This window comes from Nelusetta ayraudi, unplaced genomic scaffold, assembly GCF_046127955.1.
Source record: "Nelusetta ayraudi isolate G7.1 ecotype Tasmania unplaced genomic scaffold, CSIRO-AGI_Nayr_v1 ptg000019l, whole genome shotgun sequence".
NCBI classification, from domain to species: domain Eukaryota; kingdom Metazoa; phylum Chordata; class Actinopteri; order Tetraodontiformes; family Monacanthidae; genus Nelusetta; species Nelusetta ayraudi.
In genome coordinates this window covers 9,959,891-9,979,022 of record NW_027466069.1, presented here as the reverse complement: position 1 = coordinate 9,979,022, position 19,132 = coordinate 9,959,891, and the positions used below count along the sequence as shown (strand labels likewise).

General features: G+C 44.4%; 2 protein-coding genes across 3 annotated transcripts in view; both read left to right on the top strand.

The window, feature by feature from the left end:
- dnah12 (dynein, axonemal, heavy chain 12) overlaps window positions 1-14,579 on the top strand; it is a 28,872-nt gene extending 14,293 nt beyond the window's left edge. For both annotated transcript variants that reach the window (XM_076027122.1, XM_076027123.1), the window contains exons 27-74: window positions 37-189; window positions 705-944; window positions 1,081-1,326; window positions 1,435-1,554; window positions 1,632-1,741; window positions 1,973-2,156; window positions 2,258-2,398; window positions 2,486-2,569; window positions 2,689-2,877; window positions 2,988-3,107; window positions 3,209-3,397; window positions 3,479-3,630; window positions 3,789-3,927; window positions 4,060-4,226; window positions 4,343-4,598; window positions 4,692-4,988; window positions 5,113-5,291; window positions 5,484-5,676; window positions 5,770-5,931; window positions 6,008-6,202; window positions 6,277-6,410; window positions 6,496-6,658; window positions 6,744-6,824; window positions 6,926-7,102; window positions 7,185-7,316; window positions 7,438-7,527; window positions 7,619-7,759; window positions 7,853-8,094; window positions 8,182-8,329; window positions 8,430-8,575; window positions 9,074-9,288; window positions 9,393-9,585; window positions 9,671-9,863; window positions 10,096-10,268; window positions 10,558-10,698; window positions 10,814-10,972; window positions 11,069-11,364; window positions 11,445-11,698; window positions 11,776-11,916; window positions 12,032-12,169; window positions 12,289-12,522; window positions 12,645-12,833; window positions 13,241-13,344; window positions 13,425-13,629; window positions 13,740-13,877; window positions 13,958-14,049; window positions 14,161-14,228; window positions 14,359-14,579. In XM_076027122.1, the coding sequence (XP_075883237.1) occupies window positions 37-189; window positions 705-944; window positions 1,081-1,326; window positions 1,435-1,554; window positions 1,632-1,741; window positions 1,973-2,156; window positions 2,258-2,398; window positions 2,486-2,569; window positions 2,689-2,877; window positions 2,988-3,107; window positions 3,209-3,397; window positions 3,479-3,630; window positions 3,789-3,927; window positions 4,060-4,226; window positions 4,343-4,598; window positions 4,692-4,988; window positions 5,113-5,291; window positions 5,484-5,676; window positions 5,770-5,931; window positions 6,008-6,202; window positions 6,277-6,410; window positions 6,496-6,658; window positions 6,744-6,824; window positions 6,926-7,102; window positions 7,185-7,316; window positions 7,438-7,527; window positions 7,619-7,759; window positions 7,853-8,094; window positions 8,182-8,329; window positions 8,430-8,575; window positions 9,074-9,288; window positions 9,393-9,585; window positions 9,671-9,863; window positions 10,096-10,268; window positions 10,558-10,698; window positions 10,814-10,972; window positions 11,069-11,364; window positions 11,445-11,698; window positions 11,776-11,916; window positions 12,032-12,169; window positions 12,289-12,522; window positions 12,645-12,833; window positions 13,241-13,344; window positions 13,425-13,629; window positions 13,740-13,877; window positions 13,958-14,049; window positions 14,161-14,228; window positions 14,359-14,552 (8,097 nt within the window). In that variant the 3' untranslated portion in view covers window positions 14,553-14,579. The remainder of the gene's footprint in view (window positions 1-36; window positions 190-704; window positions 945-1,080; window positions 1,327-1,434; window positions 1,555-1,631; window positions 1,742-1,972; window positions 2,157-2,257; window positions 2,399-2,485; window positions 2,570-2,688; window positions 2,878-2,987; window positions 3,108-3,208; window positions 3,398-3,478; window positions 3,631-3,788; window positions 3,928-4,059; window positions 4,227-4,342; window positions 4,599-4,691; window positions 4,989-5,112; window positions 5,292-5,483; window positions 5,677-5,769; window positions 5,932-6,007; window positions 6,203-6,276; window positions 6,411-6,495; window positions 6,659-6,743; window positions 6,825-6,925; window positions 7,103-7,184; window positions 7,317-7,437; window positions 7,528-7,618; window positions 7,760-7,852; window positions 8,095-8,181; window positions 8,330-8,429; window positions 8,576-9,073; window positions 9,289-9,392; window positions 9,586-9,670; window positions 9,864-10,095; window positions 10,269-10,557; window positions 10,699-10,813; window positions 10,973-11,068; window positions 11,365-11,444; window positions 11,699-11,775; window positions 11,917-12,031; window positions 12,170-12,288; window positions 12,523-12,644; window positions 12,834-13,240; window positions 13,345-13,424; window positions 13,630-13,739; window positions 13,878-13,957; window positions 14,050-14,160; window positions 14,229-14,358) is intronic.
- A 962-nt stretch (window positions 14,580-15,541) lies between these two features.
- asb14b (ankyrin repeat and SOCS box containing 14b) lies at window positions 15,542-18,722 on the top strand. The gene is made up of 10 exons (XM_076026057.1): window positions 15,542-15,622; window positions 15,996-16,153; window positions 16,226-16,278; window positions 16,366-16,497; window positions 16,579-16,737; window positions 16,828-17,073; window positions 17,244-17,412; window positions 17,502-18,036; window positions 18,161-18,314; window positions 18,405-18,722. Exons 2-10 carry the CDS (start codon window positions 16,029-16,031, stop codon window positions 18,572-18,574), a joined length of 1,743 nt encoding a protein of 580 aa, XP_075882172.1. The 5' UTR covers window positions 15,542-15,622; window positions 15,996-16,028; the 3' UTR covers window positions 18,575-18,722.
- Window positions 18,723-19,132: the final 410 nt, after the last annotated feature.

Here is a 19,132-nt window from a genome sequence, read left to right as displayed (position 1 = left end):
GTTGTGAATTCTTCTGTCCACCGCTTTGGCTTTTAGATCGGCGCTTTTTACCTGAACTTGGGTGGTGCACCCGAAGGTCCAGCAGGAACAGGAAAGACTGAGACCACCAAGGATCTGGCCAAAGCTCTAGCAGTGCAGTGTGTGGTCTTCAACTGCTCTGATGGTTTGGATTACCTCGCCATGGGCAAGGTAAAGCCAGCGGCGATCACAATATCACTTCTGATGTTATAGTTGCAGGTTCAAAAAGGGACCAAGATTAAGCAACAGCTCACACTCTATAATGCTTTCTTTTCATTTGTTGATCCGCAACCAAAGTAAGCGGAATTTCAAGTACTGCGACTGAAAACAGAAACCAGAGTGCGTCATCTTAAATAGGCACAGATCACATCTCTTTACAAAGTGGTAGTTGCCGGAATACAAGTTAGTTTTAGTTAGATTGGATTGACAAAGTCGACACCGTGTGTGTTAATGTATGCATGTACAGAAAAAACACACGCACAAACACATGTGCCTACAAAACCTACAAAAAAAATTCAACAAATGTCTGCAAACAACCACCATCAAGCATCAAATATGACTTGAAAATAGAGATAATGCACCTTTCAATCCATTCAACCATCGAGCCACAGCCCACCATTCTGTATAAAACCACCCTACATCCAAGGGTTTAAAAGCACCCTGTGACTTCTGTGCCATATTTGTAGTTTTTTAAAGGTCTGGCTTCTTCTGGCGCCTGGGCCTGCTTTGACGAGTTCAACCGTATCGAGCTGGAGGTGCTGTCCGTCGTGGCTCAGCAGGTTCTGTGCATTCAGCGAGCCGTCGAGCAACATCTGGAGTACTTTGACTTTGAAGGGACCATGCTCAAACTAAACCCCAACTGCTTCGTGTCCATCACCATGAACCCTGGCTACGCTGGACGATCCGAGCTCCCTGACAACCTGAAGGTCTTTAACCCACAATCAAAAGTTGAATCCAATTTATTTTACGGGTCATTCCAAAGAAATCCAATCAACCCGAGATACAGTTTGATGCTCTTTGAAACTGCAACGTTTTCCTCTTTCTCTCTCTGTCTCTGAGCAGGTGCTGTTTCGCACAGTTGCCATGATGGTCCCCAACTACGCGCTCATCGCTGAGATCTCGCTGTATTCTTATGGCTTCCTCAATGCAAAGCCTCTGTCGGTGAAGATTGTGATGACCTACAGGCTCTGCTCAGAGCAGCTTTCCTCCCAGTTCCATTATGACTATGGCATGAGGGCCGTCAAAGCCGTGCTAGTGGCTGCAGGAAACCTCAAGCTCAAGTATCCTGATGAGAATGAGGACATACTGGTAAACTGCTAAATAAGGGCACTTGATCTTTTTTTTTTTTTTTAACATTGACTTTTACCTTACTTACTGAATTAACCTTTCTTACTCTCCAACTCTTATCACATAAAGCTTCTGAGATCTATAAAGGATGTGAATGAGCCAAAGTTTCTCTCTCATGATATTCCGCTCTTCAACGGAATCACCAGCGATTTATTCCCAGGAATCTCCCTTCCTGAGGCCGACTATGAGGTGAAAAAAATGAAATACAAATTGACTGCAGCATTTATTCTCTTGCCAGTAACACTACTTTTCCCTACTCTGCGCAGCAATTCCTCAAGGTTACTAAAGAGATCTGCAAAAATCACAACGTACAGGCAACAGACATCTTCCTCCAGAAAATCATCCAGACATATGAGATGATGATCGTCAGACACGGGTATGTTCACATTCATAAGTTCCATATTTAAGAAAAAAAACAAAAAAAAACAGTCCCTATTCTTTGGCAGTCACACGTGTCTCTTGACTTCCAATGAACTTCTTTTTTGGCTTAAATAAAGTGTGTGCTGAAACAGTTTCTAGATATCATGCCTTTGTGATGTCACAAGATGAAACTATATGACTCGTAAAAAAAATGATTGCCTATTTGTATTGCTTTTTTTCCTCCAAGGTTCATGCTGGTAGGAGAACCCTTTGCTGGGAAGACCAAAGTGCTTCACGTTCTCGCCGACACACTCACTCTGATGCACAGTAAAGGCTTTGGTGAAGAGGAGAGGGTCATCTTCATGACACTGAACCCAAAGTCCATCACAATGGGGCAACTCTTTGGACAGTTTGACCTTGTTTCCCATGAGGTAGGCCAGCACCTTGCAACTTTTTCTTAAATTTACCACAGATCTGAGTGTTTATTGTGCTTGTTTGTTTATCTATTTATGTATTTACTTGCCATTCTTAGTGGACCGATGGGATTGTGGCAAACACATTTCGAGAGTTTGCATCAGCCGAAACACCGGACCGAAAGTGGGTGGTGTTTGATGGTCCCATTGACACGCTGTGGATTGAGAGCATGAATACTGTACTAGATGACAACAAAAAGGTACAGAACATGAAGTTAAAATTGTTTCATCTTACGCTCCTTTCGCATTTTTTTGGTTCTCAGTTTTTGGTTGCTTTTTCACCACAGTTGTGCTTGATGAGTGGTGAGATCATCCAGATGTCCAACCAGATGAGTCTAATTTTCGAAGCCATGGACTTATCACAGGCCTCGGTGACTTTCTAGTTCAATTATTTCTTACACTGGATTGTTAAAAACAACAAAACAAAACATTTGTTTTTTATCTTTATATCCCTGATTGTTTGGATTCCTTTCCCTCCCACCAATTGCAGCCTGCCACAGTCAGTCGCTGCGGTATGATCTTCATGGAACCATCTCAGCTGGGATGGGAACCTTTGGTAATCTCCTGGATAAACACTCTTCCCAAACCTCTCCAAGGCTCAGAATATCGCACCCTTCTGCTGGACCTCTTCCACTGGCTCCTGCCTCCAACCCTCAGGGTGCTGCGCAAGAACTGCAAAGTAATTTTTTATTATTTTCTTTCGTGAAAATTGTTAACAACGTCACAATTCAGATTAAAGTGACTGTTGTTGCTCCTTGTATGTTCACTCCAATTATTTTTGTTTTACAGGAAGTTGTTCCCACCAGCAACAGCAACACGGTGATGTCCTTGTGCCGACTGTTTGAGATGCTCCTCGCCGAACCTGTGAAGCAAAATCCAAAGGACAGGAATATTCGCACTTGGATCATGGTACATGAATTGGTTTTTACACATCATTTGAGATGATATTGTGCCTATAGTGTTTTACACCTCTTTTTCTACATTTTTTTTTTTTTTTTTTTTAACTGTAGGCAGCTTTTGCCTTCTCCCTGGTGTGGTCAGTAGGCGGCTCCTGTGATACAGACAGCAGAGAGAAGTTTAGTGAGTGTGTGAGGGAACTCTTGTCAGGGAAGTCAGAAGACTATCCACCGCCTGAGAGCGTGGGGAGATGGGACTGTCCGATGCATGAAGCGGGACTGGTGTACGACTATTGCTACGAGGTATTGCGTCAATCCCACCATTGCTTCAAGTGCGGGCACTTTGCTTTGATCGTGTCATTTACATTCAGCTGCCTTGCTCAGATTGAAGGAAAGGGGCGCTGGGTTCACTGGAATGATTCCATCGAGCGGGTCAGCCTGGGGGATAAAAACACCAAAATCCAAGACATCATCGTCCCCACCATAGACACTGTTCGCTATAGCTACCTCATGGATCTTTGTATCAACTATGAAGTGTAAGTATTTAAGAGTCACTAATAATGTAATTGCAGAAAATCTATCATAAAGCTGTAATTTGATCCAATATTAACATGTAAGTTATTTGGCAGTTTACCTGACAAAACAAATAGCCTATTTTGTTTGAAAACAAAAACCTCTTGTTTCCTTCACTCAGGCCTTTGCTTTTTGTTGGTCCGACTGGAACTGGAAAGTCGGTGTATGTGAAGGAGAAGCTGATGAATGATCTGGATAAAAACCGCTACCTACCTTTCTTCATGAACTTCTCTGCTCGCACTAGCGCCAACCAAACTCAGGTCAGCAGAAAGGCAACATGCTTATTTGGATTATGTTGTTAAAAACAGTCGTAATTCACAAAAAAAATCAATAAAGTCATCATTCTTTCAATGTTCAATGTTAAGCGAATTGTGTTTCTGCTGAATCCCTAGAATATCATCATGTCCAGGTTGGACAAAAGAAGGAAGGGAGTGTTTGGGCCTCCTATGGGAAAGAAGTGTATCCTCTTTGTTGATGACTTGAACATGCCAGCGCTGGAACAGTTTGGTGCACAACCTCCCATTGAGCTTCTTCGCCAGTTTATGGACCATAAGAACTGGTATGATCCATTAAGTTTTAGATGCTATGTTCTAAGTCCCACAGGGAGACAGTTTACTGCACAAGAGAACTCAGCTTTGCCCTGTTCACAAACTTTACCTCTACTTGCTCCGGCAGGTACGACCTGAAGACTACGGTAAAGATTTCCCTCATCGACATTCAGCTCCTCACAGCTATGGGCCCGCCTGGTGGTGGGAGAAATGCCGTGACATCACGCTTCCTCCGGCATTTCAATATTTTTAGCATTAACGCCTTCAGCGATGACACGATGGTCAGCATATTCTCCAGCATAATGTTGTTTTGTCTCAAAATCAACGAATTCCCAACACAGTATTTCACTGTGGGGAACGAAATAGTGTCTGCCACCATGGAGGTGAGTTGCCATCAACGATCTAATGCAACAAAACTGAGATTGAATTGCATTGTTTCTCTTAAGGTCCTTGAGTCTTTTTTTTTTTCCTTCAAGGTGTACAAGCAGGCGATGATGAACCTGCTTCCGACGCCCGCCAAGTCTCACTACACCTTTAATCTGCGCGACTTCTCGCGTGTCATCCAAGGCTGCCTGCTGCTGAAGAAGCAGTCATTGGAAAACAAGCACACTCTGATCCGCTTGTTTGTTCATGAGGTCTTCCGAGTCTTCTACGATCGCCTCGTGGACGACAAAGATCGGGAGTGGCTCTTCGAGCTGATGCACACCATCGTCAAAAACAGTTTTGACGAGTCGTTCGAGAAGGTGTTTGAACACCTGAAGCAAGGCAGCAAAGTGAGTCGAGATTTGGCTGCTTTTGCTTCCGTCTTCGTTTTGTAGCAACCGGCGCATGACGTAAGACGTGCACTTGGAAGAAAAGAATTGGCATTTATTTTTGTTACACATTGTCATCCTGTAGCTGGTGGAGGAAGACCTGCGGAATCTTCTGTTTGGTGACTACATGAACCCGGATTTGGAGGACGACGAGCGCTTGTACGCCGAGGTTCCGTCAGTAGACAGCTTTTGTGAAGTGGTGGAGTCTTGTCTCCAGGAATACAACCAGATGAACAAGAACCGCATGGATCTCGTCATCTTCCGGTAAGCAGCTCTTGTACTGTGGCCTTAGTAGAACCGGTCAACTGCAACCACTGCAGTGGCAAGCTCACTACTACTGACATACAGTTCCCATCTCTCAACTGTTTACATTTTTGACAAAACCTTCACTTGTGAAGTGAGAAACTTACAACTCTGTGGAAATCTTAGCTGAGAAAAAAACTCTGCACCCATCAGCTATGTCCTAGAGCACCTGTCCCGTATCAGCCGCGTGCTGAAGCAACCAGGAGGGAACGCTCTTCTAGTGGGAGTCGGAGGCAGTGGCCGCCAGTCCATCACCCGTCTGGCAACGTCCATGGGTCACATGACCATGTTCCAGCCGGAGATCTCTAAGACCTACGGCATGACTGAGTGGAGAGATGATCTCAGGGTCTGTTGTAGTTATGCAGACACTATTTCCCCCTTGCTCTTCAGATGCCCTGTGTTTCTCACACGGTTTTTGTTTTGATTGGTTGCGACGCAGATGCTGTTAAAAAATGCCGGTTTGAAAGGTCAGAAGACGGTGTTCCTGCTAACCGACACTCAGATCAAGGATGAAGCTTTTCTGGAGGACTTGGACAGCGTCCTGAACACAGGGGAGGTGCCCAATCTTTTTGCCATGGACGAGAAGCAAGAGATCACAGAGGTGGGCTTCCACAACTTCACAGAGCAGACCTCGTGTGGACTGAATTCACAGACTGTGATTGTCTCTCGTCCCCCAGACAGTACGTCCCATTGCCCAAGGTGGAAATAAGAATTTGGAGTTGAGTCCTTTGACTCTCTTTGCCTTCTTTGTGAATCGCTGCAAAGAAAACCTTCACATTGTTGTGGCCTTCAGTCCCATCGGAGACGCCTTCAGAAATCGCCTGCGCCAGTTTCCGTCTCTCATCAACTGCTGTACTGTCGACTGGTTCCAGGTGCCTGTCTGCGTTCGCAGGTATGGGTTAGCTATATATTATGCTTGGCTTACTTTCTTCCCTGTGTCCCGCAGCCATGGCCGGAGGAGGCTCTCGAGCGAGTAGCCGACACCTTCCTGCTGTCACTGGACATGAGTGAAAGCGAGAGGCAGGATGTCATACCCATTTGCAAAACTTTTCACACCTCTGCCAACACGCTCTCACAGAGGTACAACATATCGAAGTTGTACGTCTCAAGTACACAAGATTTCATGGCCTTAAGTGAACTCTTGAGATAAAATGTGTTTCTGCAGATTCCTCTCTGAACTTGGACGTCACAATTATGTGACACCCACTTCCTATCTGGAGCTGATGGCTGCTTTCCGCCTACTGTTGTCGCAGAAACGAGACACAGTCATGAAAGCAAAAAAGAGGTACACCAACGGTCTGGATAAATTAGCTTTTGCTGAGTCACAGGTATGCTTCCCAACAGTCTCACTACAATATTTTGTGTTTTTCTTCAACAAACAACATTTCCATTTTTGAGTTTTTATTTCTGTAGGTTGGTGAGATGAAAATAGAATTAGTGGATCTGCAGCCTCAGTTGGAGCAGTCAAAGATTGACAACACTAAAATGATGAAGGTAAAATGCGTTTTCCATCGTCCTTCAGCACCCTTGTGGTCTGGAGTGTGCGTGACATTCAAGGTTAACGCGCGCACCCAATATGACTCGGTGCCTTCCAGGTGATTGCGGTGGAGTCCGTAGAGGTCGAAGCCAAGAGTAAAATCGTCCGCGTTGATGAGGAGGCAGCAACCATTCAAGCGAGTGAGGCTCAGGCGCTGAAGGATGAGTGCGAGAGTGATTTGGCTGAGGCCATCCCCGCTCTGGAGGCTGCTGTATCAGCTCTGGACACCTTAAAGGTAAGCGTGTCTTAAAGGTTCGGACCACACCGTGAGAACCCTTCGGACGTCACAATAAGTTGCACTTTCTTCTCCTCATCAGCCTTCTGACGTCACCATTGTGAAGTCTATGAAAAACCCTCCCGCTGGTGTGAAGCTGGTGATGTCGGCTGTGTGCGTTATGAAGGAGATAAAGCCAGACAGGATAGCCGACCCAGCCGGGACTGGAAAAAAAGTGAGTCTGTGGTTAATGAGTAGTTGCTTGGCCATGCATACCTGCTGAAAACATTTCAACTTGCAGCGATTGAAATATCAAACATGTTTGTTTTTTTTTTTTTTTTTTTACCACTATCTAGGTTTTGGATTACTGGGGTCCCAGCAAGAAATTACTGGGTGACTTGAACTTTTTAAAGGATCTCAAGGAATATGACAAAGACAACATTCCAGTGCGTGTCCATCAAAAACCACATTTTGATTTTATCATCCACTCCCTACAGTGTAATATGCTGTCACTTGCTCTCTGTTCTCAAACCACAGGTCCCTGTCATGCAAAAAATACGTGCTGAGTACATGACAAATCCTGACTTTGACCCGAGCATTGTGGCAAAGGCTTCCTCTGCAGCCGAGGGCCTGTGCAAGTGGATCCAAGCCATGGAGATGTATGATCGGGTGGCAAAGGTGCTGTGTTATCTACTCTGACCGGATTGGTTTCCCTGTTGGCTTCCCATGATTGTACATTTCGTCACATTCATTTCAACCCCTCCGTTATAGGTTGTGGCCCCCAAGAAAGAAAAGCTGGCAGAGGCGGAGGCCTCCTACGCCTCCACTACGGAGCTGCTGAACATGAAGAGAGCCGAGCTGAAGGAGGTGGAAGACCGCTTGGCAAAACTTAAGAAAGATTTAGACGACAAGATTGAGGAGCAGGTCTCTCTGGAGAACCAGGTGGAAATGTGCGCCAGGAAGTTGGAGAGGGCTGAGAAAATGATTGGTGGACTGGGCGGCGAGAAGGACAGGTTGGGTTGATGCACAGAAATTCTTTTTTTTTCATTAAGATTTGCTCCAGCGTGTCACAGGCTGATTATTGTTATTATTTTTTTCAGATGGTTAAAGGAGGCGGAAGACCTGCAGAACACATATGACAACTTGACTGGTGATGTCCTCATCTCGGCCGGTGTTATCGCCTACCTGGGCGCGTTTACTGCTGGCTTCAGACAGGACTGCACCAAGTCATGGACGGAGCTCTGCAAAGTAACACTGGCATTTACCTGTGTTTCACCGCTTTAGTAAAACCTTTTTCAAAGTTGATTTCTTACTATCACCTTATTTTCACCTTACTGCATGTATGTAGAACAAGAACATTCCGTCATCAGATGACTTCTCTCTGAGCAAGACGCTGGGAGATCCCATTAAGATCAGAGCCTGGAACATTGCTGGCCTTCCTAGTGACTCTTTCTCCATTGACAATGGTGTCATTGTCAGCAATTCGCGCAGATGGTGAGTTTGTAACGCTTAAATGTGAAAGACAGTGCATTTAAAATTCAGCTCTTTAGACTGTGTTGACTCCTTCTCCTTTAATTACTGGCAGAAGCGGCCATGGCCAGGCGGTCATGTTTGTTTTCATCCCTCACTATTCTAGCAATAGCATATCCTGCTAAAATGGTCGCATGAATATCAATTTGCATAAGACATACCCACAGTTCAGGGTCAGGGTTTGTTTTGGTATACATACAGTGGGGAAAAATAACTGTGAAGTGATACCACATTTAACTTAATTATTCTCCTTTTCTAAATTGCATTTATCAAAAAAATTATATATGTATACATACATGTATTTATTTATACATGTATGTATTTATATATATATATATATATATATATATATATATATATATATATATATATATATATATATATATATATATATATATGTGTGTGTGTGTGTGTTTATATATGCACACACACAGAATTACAGAATTTGATGTCTTCTCACAGGCCCCTGATGATTGACCCTCAGGGTCAGGCCAACAAATGGGTTAAGAATTTGGAGAAAGAGAACAAGCTGAGTGTCATCAAGCTAACAGATGGGGACTACATGAGGACATTGGAAAATTGCATTCAGTTTGGAACGCCGCTGCTGCTGGAGAATGTAGGAGAAGAACTGGACCCATCTCTGGAGCCGCTGCTGCTCAAGCAGATCTTCAAACAAGGTGCTGTGAATGTGAGACCGTTACCACTGGAGTGCTGTGAGTGATATGAAGCTACCAAAAAAAAAAAAAAAAATCTAATGTCAGATTTTTGGGGGTTCTTTCAGGTGGTATGAATTGCATCAGGCTGGGCGAGAGCGTGATTGAGTACTCTTCTGAGTTTGGTTTCTACATCACCACGAAGCTGAGGAACCCACACTACTTACCAGAGCTGGCCACCAAGGTGTCCCTGCTCAATTTCATGATCACCCCGGAAGGCTTGGAGGATCAGCTGCTGGGAATTGTGGTGGCAAAGGAGAGGTACTGCTCACTAGATGTTCAGTGGATGTACCACTGAGCCGCTACACATGACTTGCTTTGAGCTGTTTGTGCGTCTGCTGTACAGGCCTGAGCTAGAAGAGGAGAGGAACGCACTCATTCTGCAGTCAGCTGCCAACAAGAGGCAGCTGAAGGAAACTGAAGACAAGATCCTGGAGACATTGTCATCCTCTGAGGGAAACATCCTGGAAGATGAAACTGGAATCAAAATTTTAGACTCTGCCAAGATCATGTCTGATGAGATTGCTAAGAAGCAGGAGGTGTGTATGGAACAATTTGAGAACTTTCAGATTGCTCTAAACTTTAAGTAAACACCACCATGACTAAACTCCTCCTGCATTGTCATATTAGCACATTCTGTTTTGTCACAATTCGCAAGACATTATCGATGCATGTGAAAAATGTTGTCTTTGAAAATTTTGAGTCCCGATTGTGGTCACGATCAGTTTGAGAACGAGTGATTTAACATCCTCTTGCTTGTGTTTCTCACAGGTCGCAGAAAAGACAGAGAAAAAGATCGCAGAGTCTCGAGAGGGTTACAGAGACATCGCCAAGCACTCCTCCATCCTGTTCTTCAGCATCGCTGATCTGACCAACATAGATCCAATGTACCAGTACTCTCTCAATTGGTTTGTCAACCTCTACATCAACTCTATCCAAGACAGGTGAGTGATTCCAAAGTGTGGGAACGCTTTTTAGCAGGTGTGATTGGCAACTGTATTAAAATTTCAGGCTTAACGCCAGAAACGGTACGGTAAAGAGCAAAGTGCTTTTCCGCAGATCAGCTAAGTGTTTTCAGCTGCAAGCAATAGTCTACACTAGTTTTTAGTAGTAGTTTTGTACATGATAAGTAACCGAACTTTGAACCCTCCCCTAAACTTTTAAGGTCTTCTTCTTCTTCTTCTTCTCCTTGTTAAACTTTTGTTTAATGTCAATCTTTTTTCTCTTCACCAGTAACAAGTCCAAGGTCCTTAAAAGGAGGCTTCAATTCCTCATCAATCACTTCACCTATAACTTGTATTCCAATGTCTGCCGCTCGCTGTTTGAGAAGGACAAACTTGTGTTCTCGTTCCTCCTCTGCTGCAACATACTTCTGTAGGTGTCATAGCTGCTGCTTATCGTTTGGTTTTCATACACGTCTTCAGCATTGAGTCAAGCTATTTTAATGGCTGAAAGCAGCCAGTGTCTCATGTAACCTTTATTCACGCAGAGCAAAGGGAGAGATTGAATACGGCGACTTTATGTTTCTGCTGACTGGAGGGGTGGGACTGCAAAACACTGTTCCCAACCCTCAGCCCAGCTGGCTTCAGGAGAAGAGCTGGGATGAGATTTGTAGAGCGAATGAGCTTCCTGGTATGAATGGAATAAGGTGAACAAATAAATCCTTTTCTTCCTTACTATCCATGGCACCTATGTATCGTTTCAGATTTCTTTTAACCATTTTCTTTTTTCCTCATGACATAAGGGAGGGTTTTATCAGCAAAGGCGGAGACTTTAGGCCTATTTATGACAGCAAAGAGCCCAGCAACGTTCCTGTGCCTGAACCCTGGTGCGAAAAACTGAACGAGCTGCACAAGATGGTCATCGTTCGTTGCCTCAGACCCGACAAAATAGAACCAGCCGTTACCAAATTTGTGACTTCCAAACTGGGGAAGAATTACGTCCAACCCCCGCCTTTTGACCTGAATAAGAGCTACATGGATTCGAACGCCACCATCCCTCTTGTATTTGTGCTGTCACCCGGAGCCGATCCCATGGCTAGTAAGTCCGCAGCTGTAGCAGCATCTGCCTTCCAACACGTGGCGCGTCACTAACGTCGCAATAACACTTTCTGCCTGCAGGCTTGCTAAAGTTCGCCTCTGACAAACACATGTCCAGCAACAAGTTCCAGTGTATCTCCCTGGGGCAAGGCCAGGGGCCCATTGCTGCCAAAATGATAACTACAGCCAGGGAGAATGGCACATGGGTATGTCTTCAGAACTGTCACCTGGCTGTGTCATGGATGTCCACCTTGGAGAAAATATGTGAGGACCTAAATCCATCAAATTGCCACCCAGACTTCCGGCTCTGGCTCACAAGCTACCCCTCGGGCAAGGTGAGGCTTTGCAATGTGGGAACGTTGAGGTCCTTCAAGCTTACTATGGTCAAACTTGAATCCAAACTTCATTGCAGTTTCCAGTGAGCATCCTACAGAACGGTGTGAAAATGACAAACGAGCCTCCCACAGGGCTGCGACTCAACCTGCTACAGTCATATTTGACGGACCCTGTTTCTGACCAAGACTTCTTCCACAACTGTCCCGACAAGGACCTGGTAAGCCACCAGTGCCCCCACTGCCCACTGGGATGTGAAGAGTGAAATTTCCATTTTCTTTTTTGCTTTTTGTTGAGTTTTTAAAAAATTCTCTGCTTCTGGATTTCTTCACTAGATTTGGGAGAAGCTCCTCTATGGTCTGTGTTTCTTCCACGCTCTCGTTCAGGAGAGGAAGAAGTTTGGTCCTCTGGGTTGGAACATTCCATATGGGTTTAATGAGTCTGACCTACACATCAGCATCAGACAGCTGCAGGTAATGCTGTCAGGACAAGTCCCAAGGACACCATAAGCTTTATTTTTTATTTGAATGACGACCTGACAGCATGCGTTGAGTGGCTATCCTAGTTCACAAGAACCATTGTTCCTTTTTAGCTGTTCATCAAAGAATACGACGATGTGCCCTTCGAGGCCATATCGTACTTAACTGGCGAGTGCAACTACGGCGGCCGCGTGACGGATGACTGGGACAGACGCCTCCTGTTGACCATCTTGGCCGACTTCTACAACAGGGACTTCATCGAGAAGACCTCGTACAATTTCTCGGAAAGCAGCGACTACTTTTCACCGCCAAAATCAAATTATGAGGGCTACCTAGAATTCATCGAGGTAAAGGATGATGCTCCCATCTCTCTCACACACACACACACACACACACACACACACACACACACACACACACAGCTGCATAGTTCTTGAATTTAGTAAGGAACGTCTGTGTGGTGTTCCAGGACCTGCCCATCACGCAGCATCCAGAGGTGTTTGGGATGCATGAAAACGTGGACATCTCAAAGGACCTGCAGCAGACAAAGCTGCTGTTCGACTCACTGCTGCTCACTCAGGGTGGAGGCGGTAAGGGAGGAGGCAGCTCAGGCAGTGACAACGCACTGTACGAAATAGCCAGTGACGTCCTTAACAAGGTAAAATAAATAAATAAATAAATAAATAAATAAATAAATAACTATTCAACCTCTTAATATATATATATTTTTAGATGGTTTCACATTTAGAGGGTGCACCATCTTTTGTACAACTAAATGAAGTTCATAATGACAAGAGGGCGGATGTGATGTTGGGATTTCTTGATTATCCCTTAGTTTTTATTTTCATGTCAATATTAATGCACACCTGAAAAATCCATTAAGGTTGATTTGACCTCATGACATTTTACTGTGCATGCAGAATGAAAATAACTGCAAGAAAGGCTTGTAAAATGTAGTTAAATTATTAGAAAGTCCATTGTGCGGGTTTAACTTTGGCTATAATCTGCATTTTTGCACTATGAACTGTATTTTTTTTCACCATGTTGACTTTACTTTTTTTCCAGCTTCCGCCTAATTTTGACACAGAAGCAGCTCTTGAAAAGTATCCTGTCCTCTATGAGGAGAGCATGAACACGGTGCTTGTCCAAGAGATGGAGCGCTACAACACGTAAGGGAGTGCACGCAGCCTTTCAGACGCAGGTGCAGCCAATCCCGCTTTCGCGACCATTATGTCATGTCGTCCCTCAGGTTATGTACTACAATCCGAGTGAGCCTGCAGAACCTTCTGAAGGCCATCAAGGGTTTAGTGGTGATGGACGCGGAGTTGGAGAGCGTGGCTAATAGTTTATTGGTGGGCAGGGTCCCTGAAAGATGGGCCAAGCGCTCTTATCCCAGCCTCAAACCTCTGGGCAGTTACATTGTGGACTTTCTTGCGAAGCTCAAGTTCTTGCAGGTGACTGTTTTAAAAAAAAATAAAAGAAGAATCCTTCAGAATTGAAACGGCTGGCCATCGCAATATGATCACACGGCCATCTGACTCTGCTTTATTCTGTGCGCTTGCAGGACTGGTATGACAAGAATAAGCCCAAAGTGTTCTGGCTCTCTGGCTTCTTCTTCACCCAAGCCTTCCTCACGGGGGCATTGCAGAACTTTGCCAGGAAATACAGAGTTCCCATTGACCTGCTGGGCTTTGCTTTTGAGGTCAGACAACATTCACATTCTTAAGTCCCCTCTGTCTCGGTTGCTGAGACCTCAAGATTGTGCCGTCGTTTATTTCTCAGGTTCTCCCTATCGATGACTCTGACGTGTGTCCTGAGGATGGTGTTTACATTCACGGGTTGTTTCTGGATGGAGCCCGTTGGTGTAAAGAAAGGTGAGATTTTTTTGTTGTTGTTGTTTGAACTTTACATAATATATTGATACTAATTCATGGCGGAAGTCTTCGGGCCCTTGTTGTAACGATTGCTTTGCTATTTTTCATCAGTGGTTGCCTGAGTGAGCAAAACCCCAAAATCCTGTTTGACTTGGTGCCCATTATGTGGATAAAACCCAGTGAGTACATTAACAACCCATAATTCAACACTCAAGCCATTACTTTGACTCCCTCTTGAGCATATTTAATTTGTTAAAGCACTATCAACAAATGTTTGATCTGTTTGCTTTTCTCTTTTTTTCAACACAGCTGAAAAGAAGAGGATTATTCTAAACGACACACTGTATGTTTGCCCGCTTTACAAGACCAGTGAGAGGAAGGGCACCCTGTCCACGACGGGCCACTCCACCAACTATGTGATTTCTTTAACTCTGGTCACTAACAGGCCCCCACAGCACTGGATCAAACGTGGTGTCGCCATGCTCTGCCAACTCGATGACTAAATCATTTTAAAGACTCAAGCACTGAGAAATGAAATACTTGGACCCCCCCCCCTTTTTTTTTTAAAGCTCCATCACAATGCAATAGTGAAATACCTACATTTCTTTAACATACTATGGAGTGAAGTGTTTTAAATCCGTAGCACTTACATCCACGCCTACTGTTGATCCCACACGGGGGGTCACAAGAACTTATTCCAGATCTCATGGGACGAAGGCGGGATATAAACAGAGTTCATTTCAGGGCTGCTACGCATGGACAAATGGACGATATAGATTGGCCAGTTTATCCAACTGGCATGTCTCCGGATTGTGGAAAGTCGTTATTCCGAGAGACAAACACTGGGACAAGAAGGAGCTGTGAATTCCAATAGAAAGCCATGGGTCGGAATTGAACAACTGCCGGCGTTGTGCTTGTTTAATCCAGGCCAAGTCACATTTGATTAAGTTCTTATTTGATTGGACGGCGTGTTCCAAATCATCGCTGGCAAAATCTAAAATAAAGCTTGTGTAAAAGTAAATGTGACCAGTGCGTTGTTCTTTCATTTCCATAACACTTTTTTATTTATATATAAAAGTATTTGATTTTATTTTTCAAACTGAGAATAACAGGGAGCAGTTGCTGCAGTAGCAGAAAAGCTGAACTAGATCCTGTGCTATTTTTTTTTAAGCATGCAGGGTTTGCTGGTCATAAAATCATAAAACAGACTATAAATTACGCTTATACAGTATAACAATTGAATTTGGCCTTTTTACATGGACGTGGACTTAATTATTTTAATCAGTGCAACCCAATTCAAATTGGCAAGTCATCATGATGTCTGTGGCGTTTCCAAAATACAAAAAAAAAAGCTCTTTTTTAAAAACGTGTTTTGACATGAGAGCAGGTGCATGAGAGCCACTTTTTCTGCGTAGGGCTCAGTAGGTCAAAACTGTGAGCTCGCTGCAGAGACCCCGTGATCAGGTATTTATAGTGGCGGTGATATAAATAGCCAAACTGTCTGCGGCTACTGAGGAGCCTCCTGTTTCTTCTCTGTGACAGCTACCGAGGGTGCACAGCGTTTTGACCAAAGGTAAACAACGCTGATTACTGATTACAAAGGTGCTGTCTGTTTGACCTGTTGGTTTGTGACTTAAGATACTGTTCAGATGGTTTACATAGTTGTGTATGTAATGTATGTCAATTTCTAGATTGGTATTGTAGAAAACACGTGATCATTATAATCTGCTTTTGAAGAAATCTAAGTTTTGGCTATCCTCTAGCTTTCTCACAGAATCAGAAAAATCTGAGCAACAAAAACTAAAATAGAGTCAGTTTGTCAAAAACATTTTACAGTGAACTCATTTTGACTTTGAAAAAAAAGTTCAGCTGTGCACTGTGAATTGGAGAGCCGAGCCACTGTGTCTCACTGTCTTGTTTGTGCTGCATGTGTCTCCCTGGAGCAGTTCCCCTGATACTGATCCCACCTGGACAAACAGATGAGCAAAGACACAGACGATGACCTTTATCCGTCAGAGGATGACCTGGATGAAGATGAGGCAACGCAATACATAATCGAACAAAGTCTGATTCAGTACAGAAAGCTCAAAGGACTGAATCCAAGGTTAGTCGCCGAGTGCAGACAATTAAATGTGTACATTTTAACTTTATTTCGAACGTATTCTTTCTTTGACAGCGACCTGATTCAAAGTGACGACCCAGATGAGATTTTCAAAGCGATCAAAGTGGGTAAGATGATTCTCCACCTGTCAAAATGGACGTAGATAGTCATCGATCTTGCAAAAACATTTTTTGATTCGCCGTCTTCATATTTAGGTGACGAAGATTCTCTGAATAGACTCTTAGTTCAACCTGAGAGTCTTTCCCGGGTCGATGAACGAGGATGGATCCCTCTGCACGAGGCTGCAATTCAAGACGATAAAAAGATACTGGAGATTATCTTCTCAGGTTATTCAAAGTGCCACTTGAATGTTTTATACGCTTTCAAACCCACGTGTGCTGATTTATTGTGCTGAATTTGGGTTTCAGCGTCACCTCCCGGCACTGTCCAGTGTCGCACTCTTAAGGGTGAGACGCCGCTGTTTGTGGCGGTGCTTCACGGGCTCCGAGACAACGCGACATTTCTGTTGCAGAACGGCTCCAGTCCTGATATGCAGAATGACGAGCAGGATTCTCCGTTAGTGGCAGGTCAGCAACCGTGTGGATGCGGAAATGACTGCATTGAAAATACTGAGTTGAACACACTTGTGAGCCTTATTTTCCCTTTCCCGATCTTAGCCATTCTGAATGACCAGTACGACTTGGCCACACTGTTGATACGCTACAATGCCAAAGTGGACCAAGTGGGACCACTGAACAGGACGGCCCTACATGAGTCCGCCTTTTTAGGCCTGGAGAACTTTGTTTACTTGCTCCTGACATCCGGCGCCAATCCAAATGCAAGTGACAGCAAACAGAAGACTCCACTGGCGCTGGCTGCACAGAATGGACACCTGAACATAGTGGAGATCCTGTTGGAGAAAGGTCTGTGAGAAAAGCCTCACATGGGGTTTGAAAACCACTAATTTAGTTATTATGTGTGTATTATGTGTATGAGTATGACGACTCAGTGGATACCTATCTGAGTCTTATAATATTTTAAAGCTGTTTTCGTGCAACCTTTTATTCATGTAAATATCCACATTTTATTCCAGGAGCAAACGTGTGGTACGAATCCGAATCGGGCTCCATCCTGTTTGAGGCAGCAGCTTCAGGAAACCCTGATGTGATCTCCTTGCTTCTTGAAAATGGAGCAGATCCAAACCAGCCTCTTTACAGTGGACACCTGCCAATTCATCGAGTGGCCTACCACGGGCACATACTGTGAGTGGCAGAAAATCTAAGGCCTGATTAATGCAAGTGAACTCCCTGTCGAGTTCTTTAGAGAGACTTCCTTCTTTTTTTTCTTCCAGGGCGCTCGAGCAGCTCATCCCTGTGACTGATCTGGATTCAATTAAAGCCAGTGGGATGAGTCCTCTTCATTCCGCAGCAGCTGGCGGACACGCCCATTGTCTCGAGATGCTGCTCAAAGCTGGCTTCGACCCAAACTTCATGCTACACCCGAGGGTGCGCCGCAGCTACGACGACGAGCGCAGGTCCGCCCTCTTCTTCGCCGTGGCAAACAACGATCTTCAGAGCGCCCGCCTGCTGCTGGAGGCCGGGGCAATGGTGAACCAGGATCCCATCAACTGTCTGCAGGTGGCTCTCAGACAGGGCAACTATGAACTGATCAACACGCTGCTGAAGGCCGGGGCCAAAGTGAATTACTACTCTCGTGTCAACGCCACACACTTCCCCTCGGCCCTGCAATATGCCCTGAAAGACGAGGTCATGCTGAGAATGATCCTTAACCATGGATACGACGTGAAGCGTTGCTTCGACTGTCCCTACGGTGACGGCGCCCATGACTACGCCCCTTGGACGTCGTCCGTGATAAAAGACATGGTGGTGAGACAGAAACCGTCGGCGTGAGAGATGCTTAAATGCTTTGAAAGATGTGATTGCATTACACAATGGGAGCCTGTAGAGTAGCACACCGTTGCAAGCTTTGACTGTCTTCGTCTCTCTCTAGTTCTGTGAGGTGATCACGGTATCCTGGCTGAAACATCTGTCAGCGCAGGTGGTCCGCATCATGCTCGACTACACGGACCATGTCTCCTTTTGCACCAAGCTGAAGGAGACCTTGCGGGAGCACAGGCAGTGGTCAGATATCTGCCATGTTCAGAGTAAGTCCTATTTGAAAACCAGTGAAGTTATAGCCGAGGTTCACAGTGATCTGTATGTGCAGTTCTTAATCCGACTTTCTTCGGCTTCAGGTAATGCAAGGAGTCTGAAGCACCTGTGTCGCTTGCGGATAAGGGAGCATCTCACTCATTTGCGCTTGAGAGCGCCAGTATTCATCAGCTACCTTCCTCTTCCTCCCAGACTCCAAGATTATTTACGCTACAAGGAGTTTGATGTCTACGGCAGGGGAAGCATTGTTTAACCTGCAAGGAAAATATGTGTTCAGCTGTAGTTCACACCAATAAGGTAAATTTTAAAGAAAGTCCGAATGTGATATTTTTTCTTTGTTTATTCTGTATGAGTCGTCAATCAAATGGCAATAAAATGTTCTTTAACGTATATGATCACAATGTTCTGTCAGTGCATTTGTTCCAGCTTTCACTCTCTCTGATGGCAAATTTCAATTTTCTTTTTAAATTTTTTTTATTTTTTACAAATGATTACAAATTAAAGTGGATGGTGTATTAATGCATAAAATTGACTTTCAAGCCAAAACTTACCTTTTGAAAACGTAATATTGCTTATTGTTTCACTTTGTTGCCATCTAGTGGCAGAGAGAGTTATTACAAGAGTGGGGCCGATCTGCCGTCTGCAGAAAATCGTTGCTCTAGATACTGGTTAGGGGAAAACCATTCTTGAAATCGAAGTCAATAACACATTTGTTTTTAAATGCAGTAAATAACCACATGGAAAAGACAAATAACTTTATATGTAGTGTTTGTAAAAAAGAAAGTGTCATATAAACCGTACTTGTATTGTC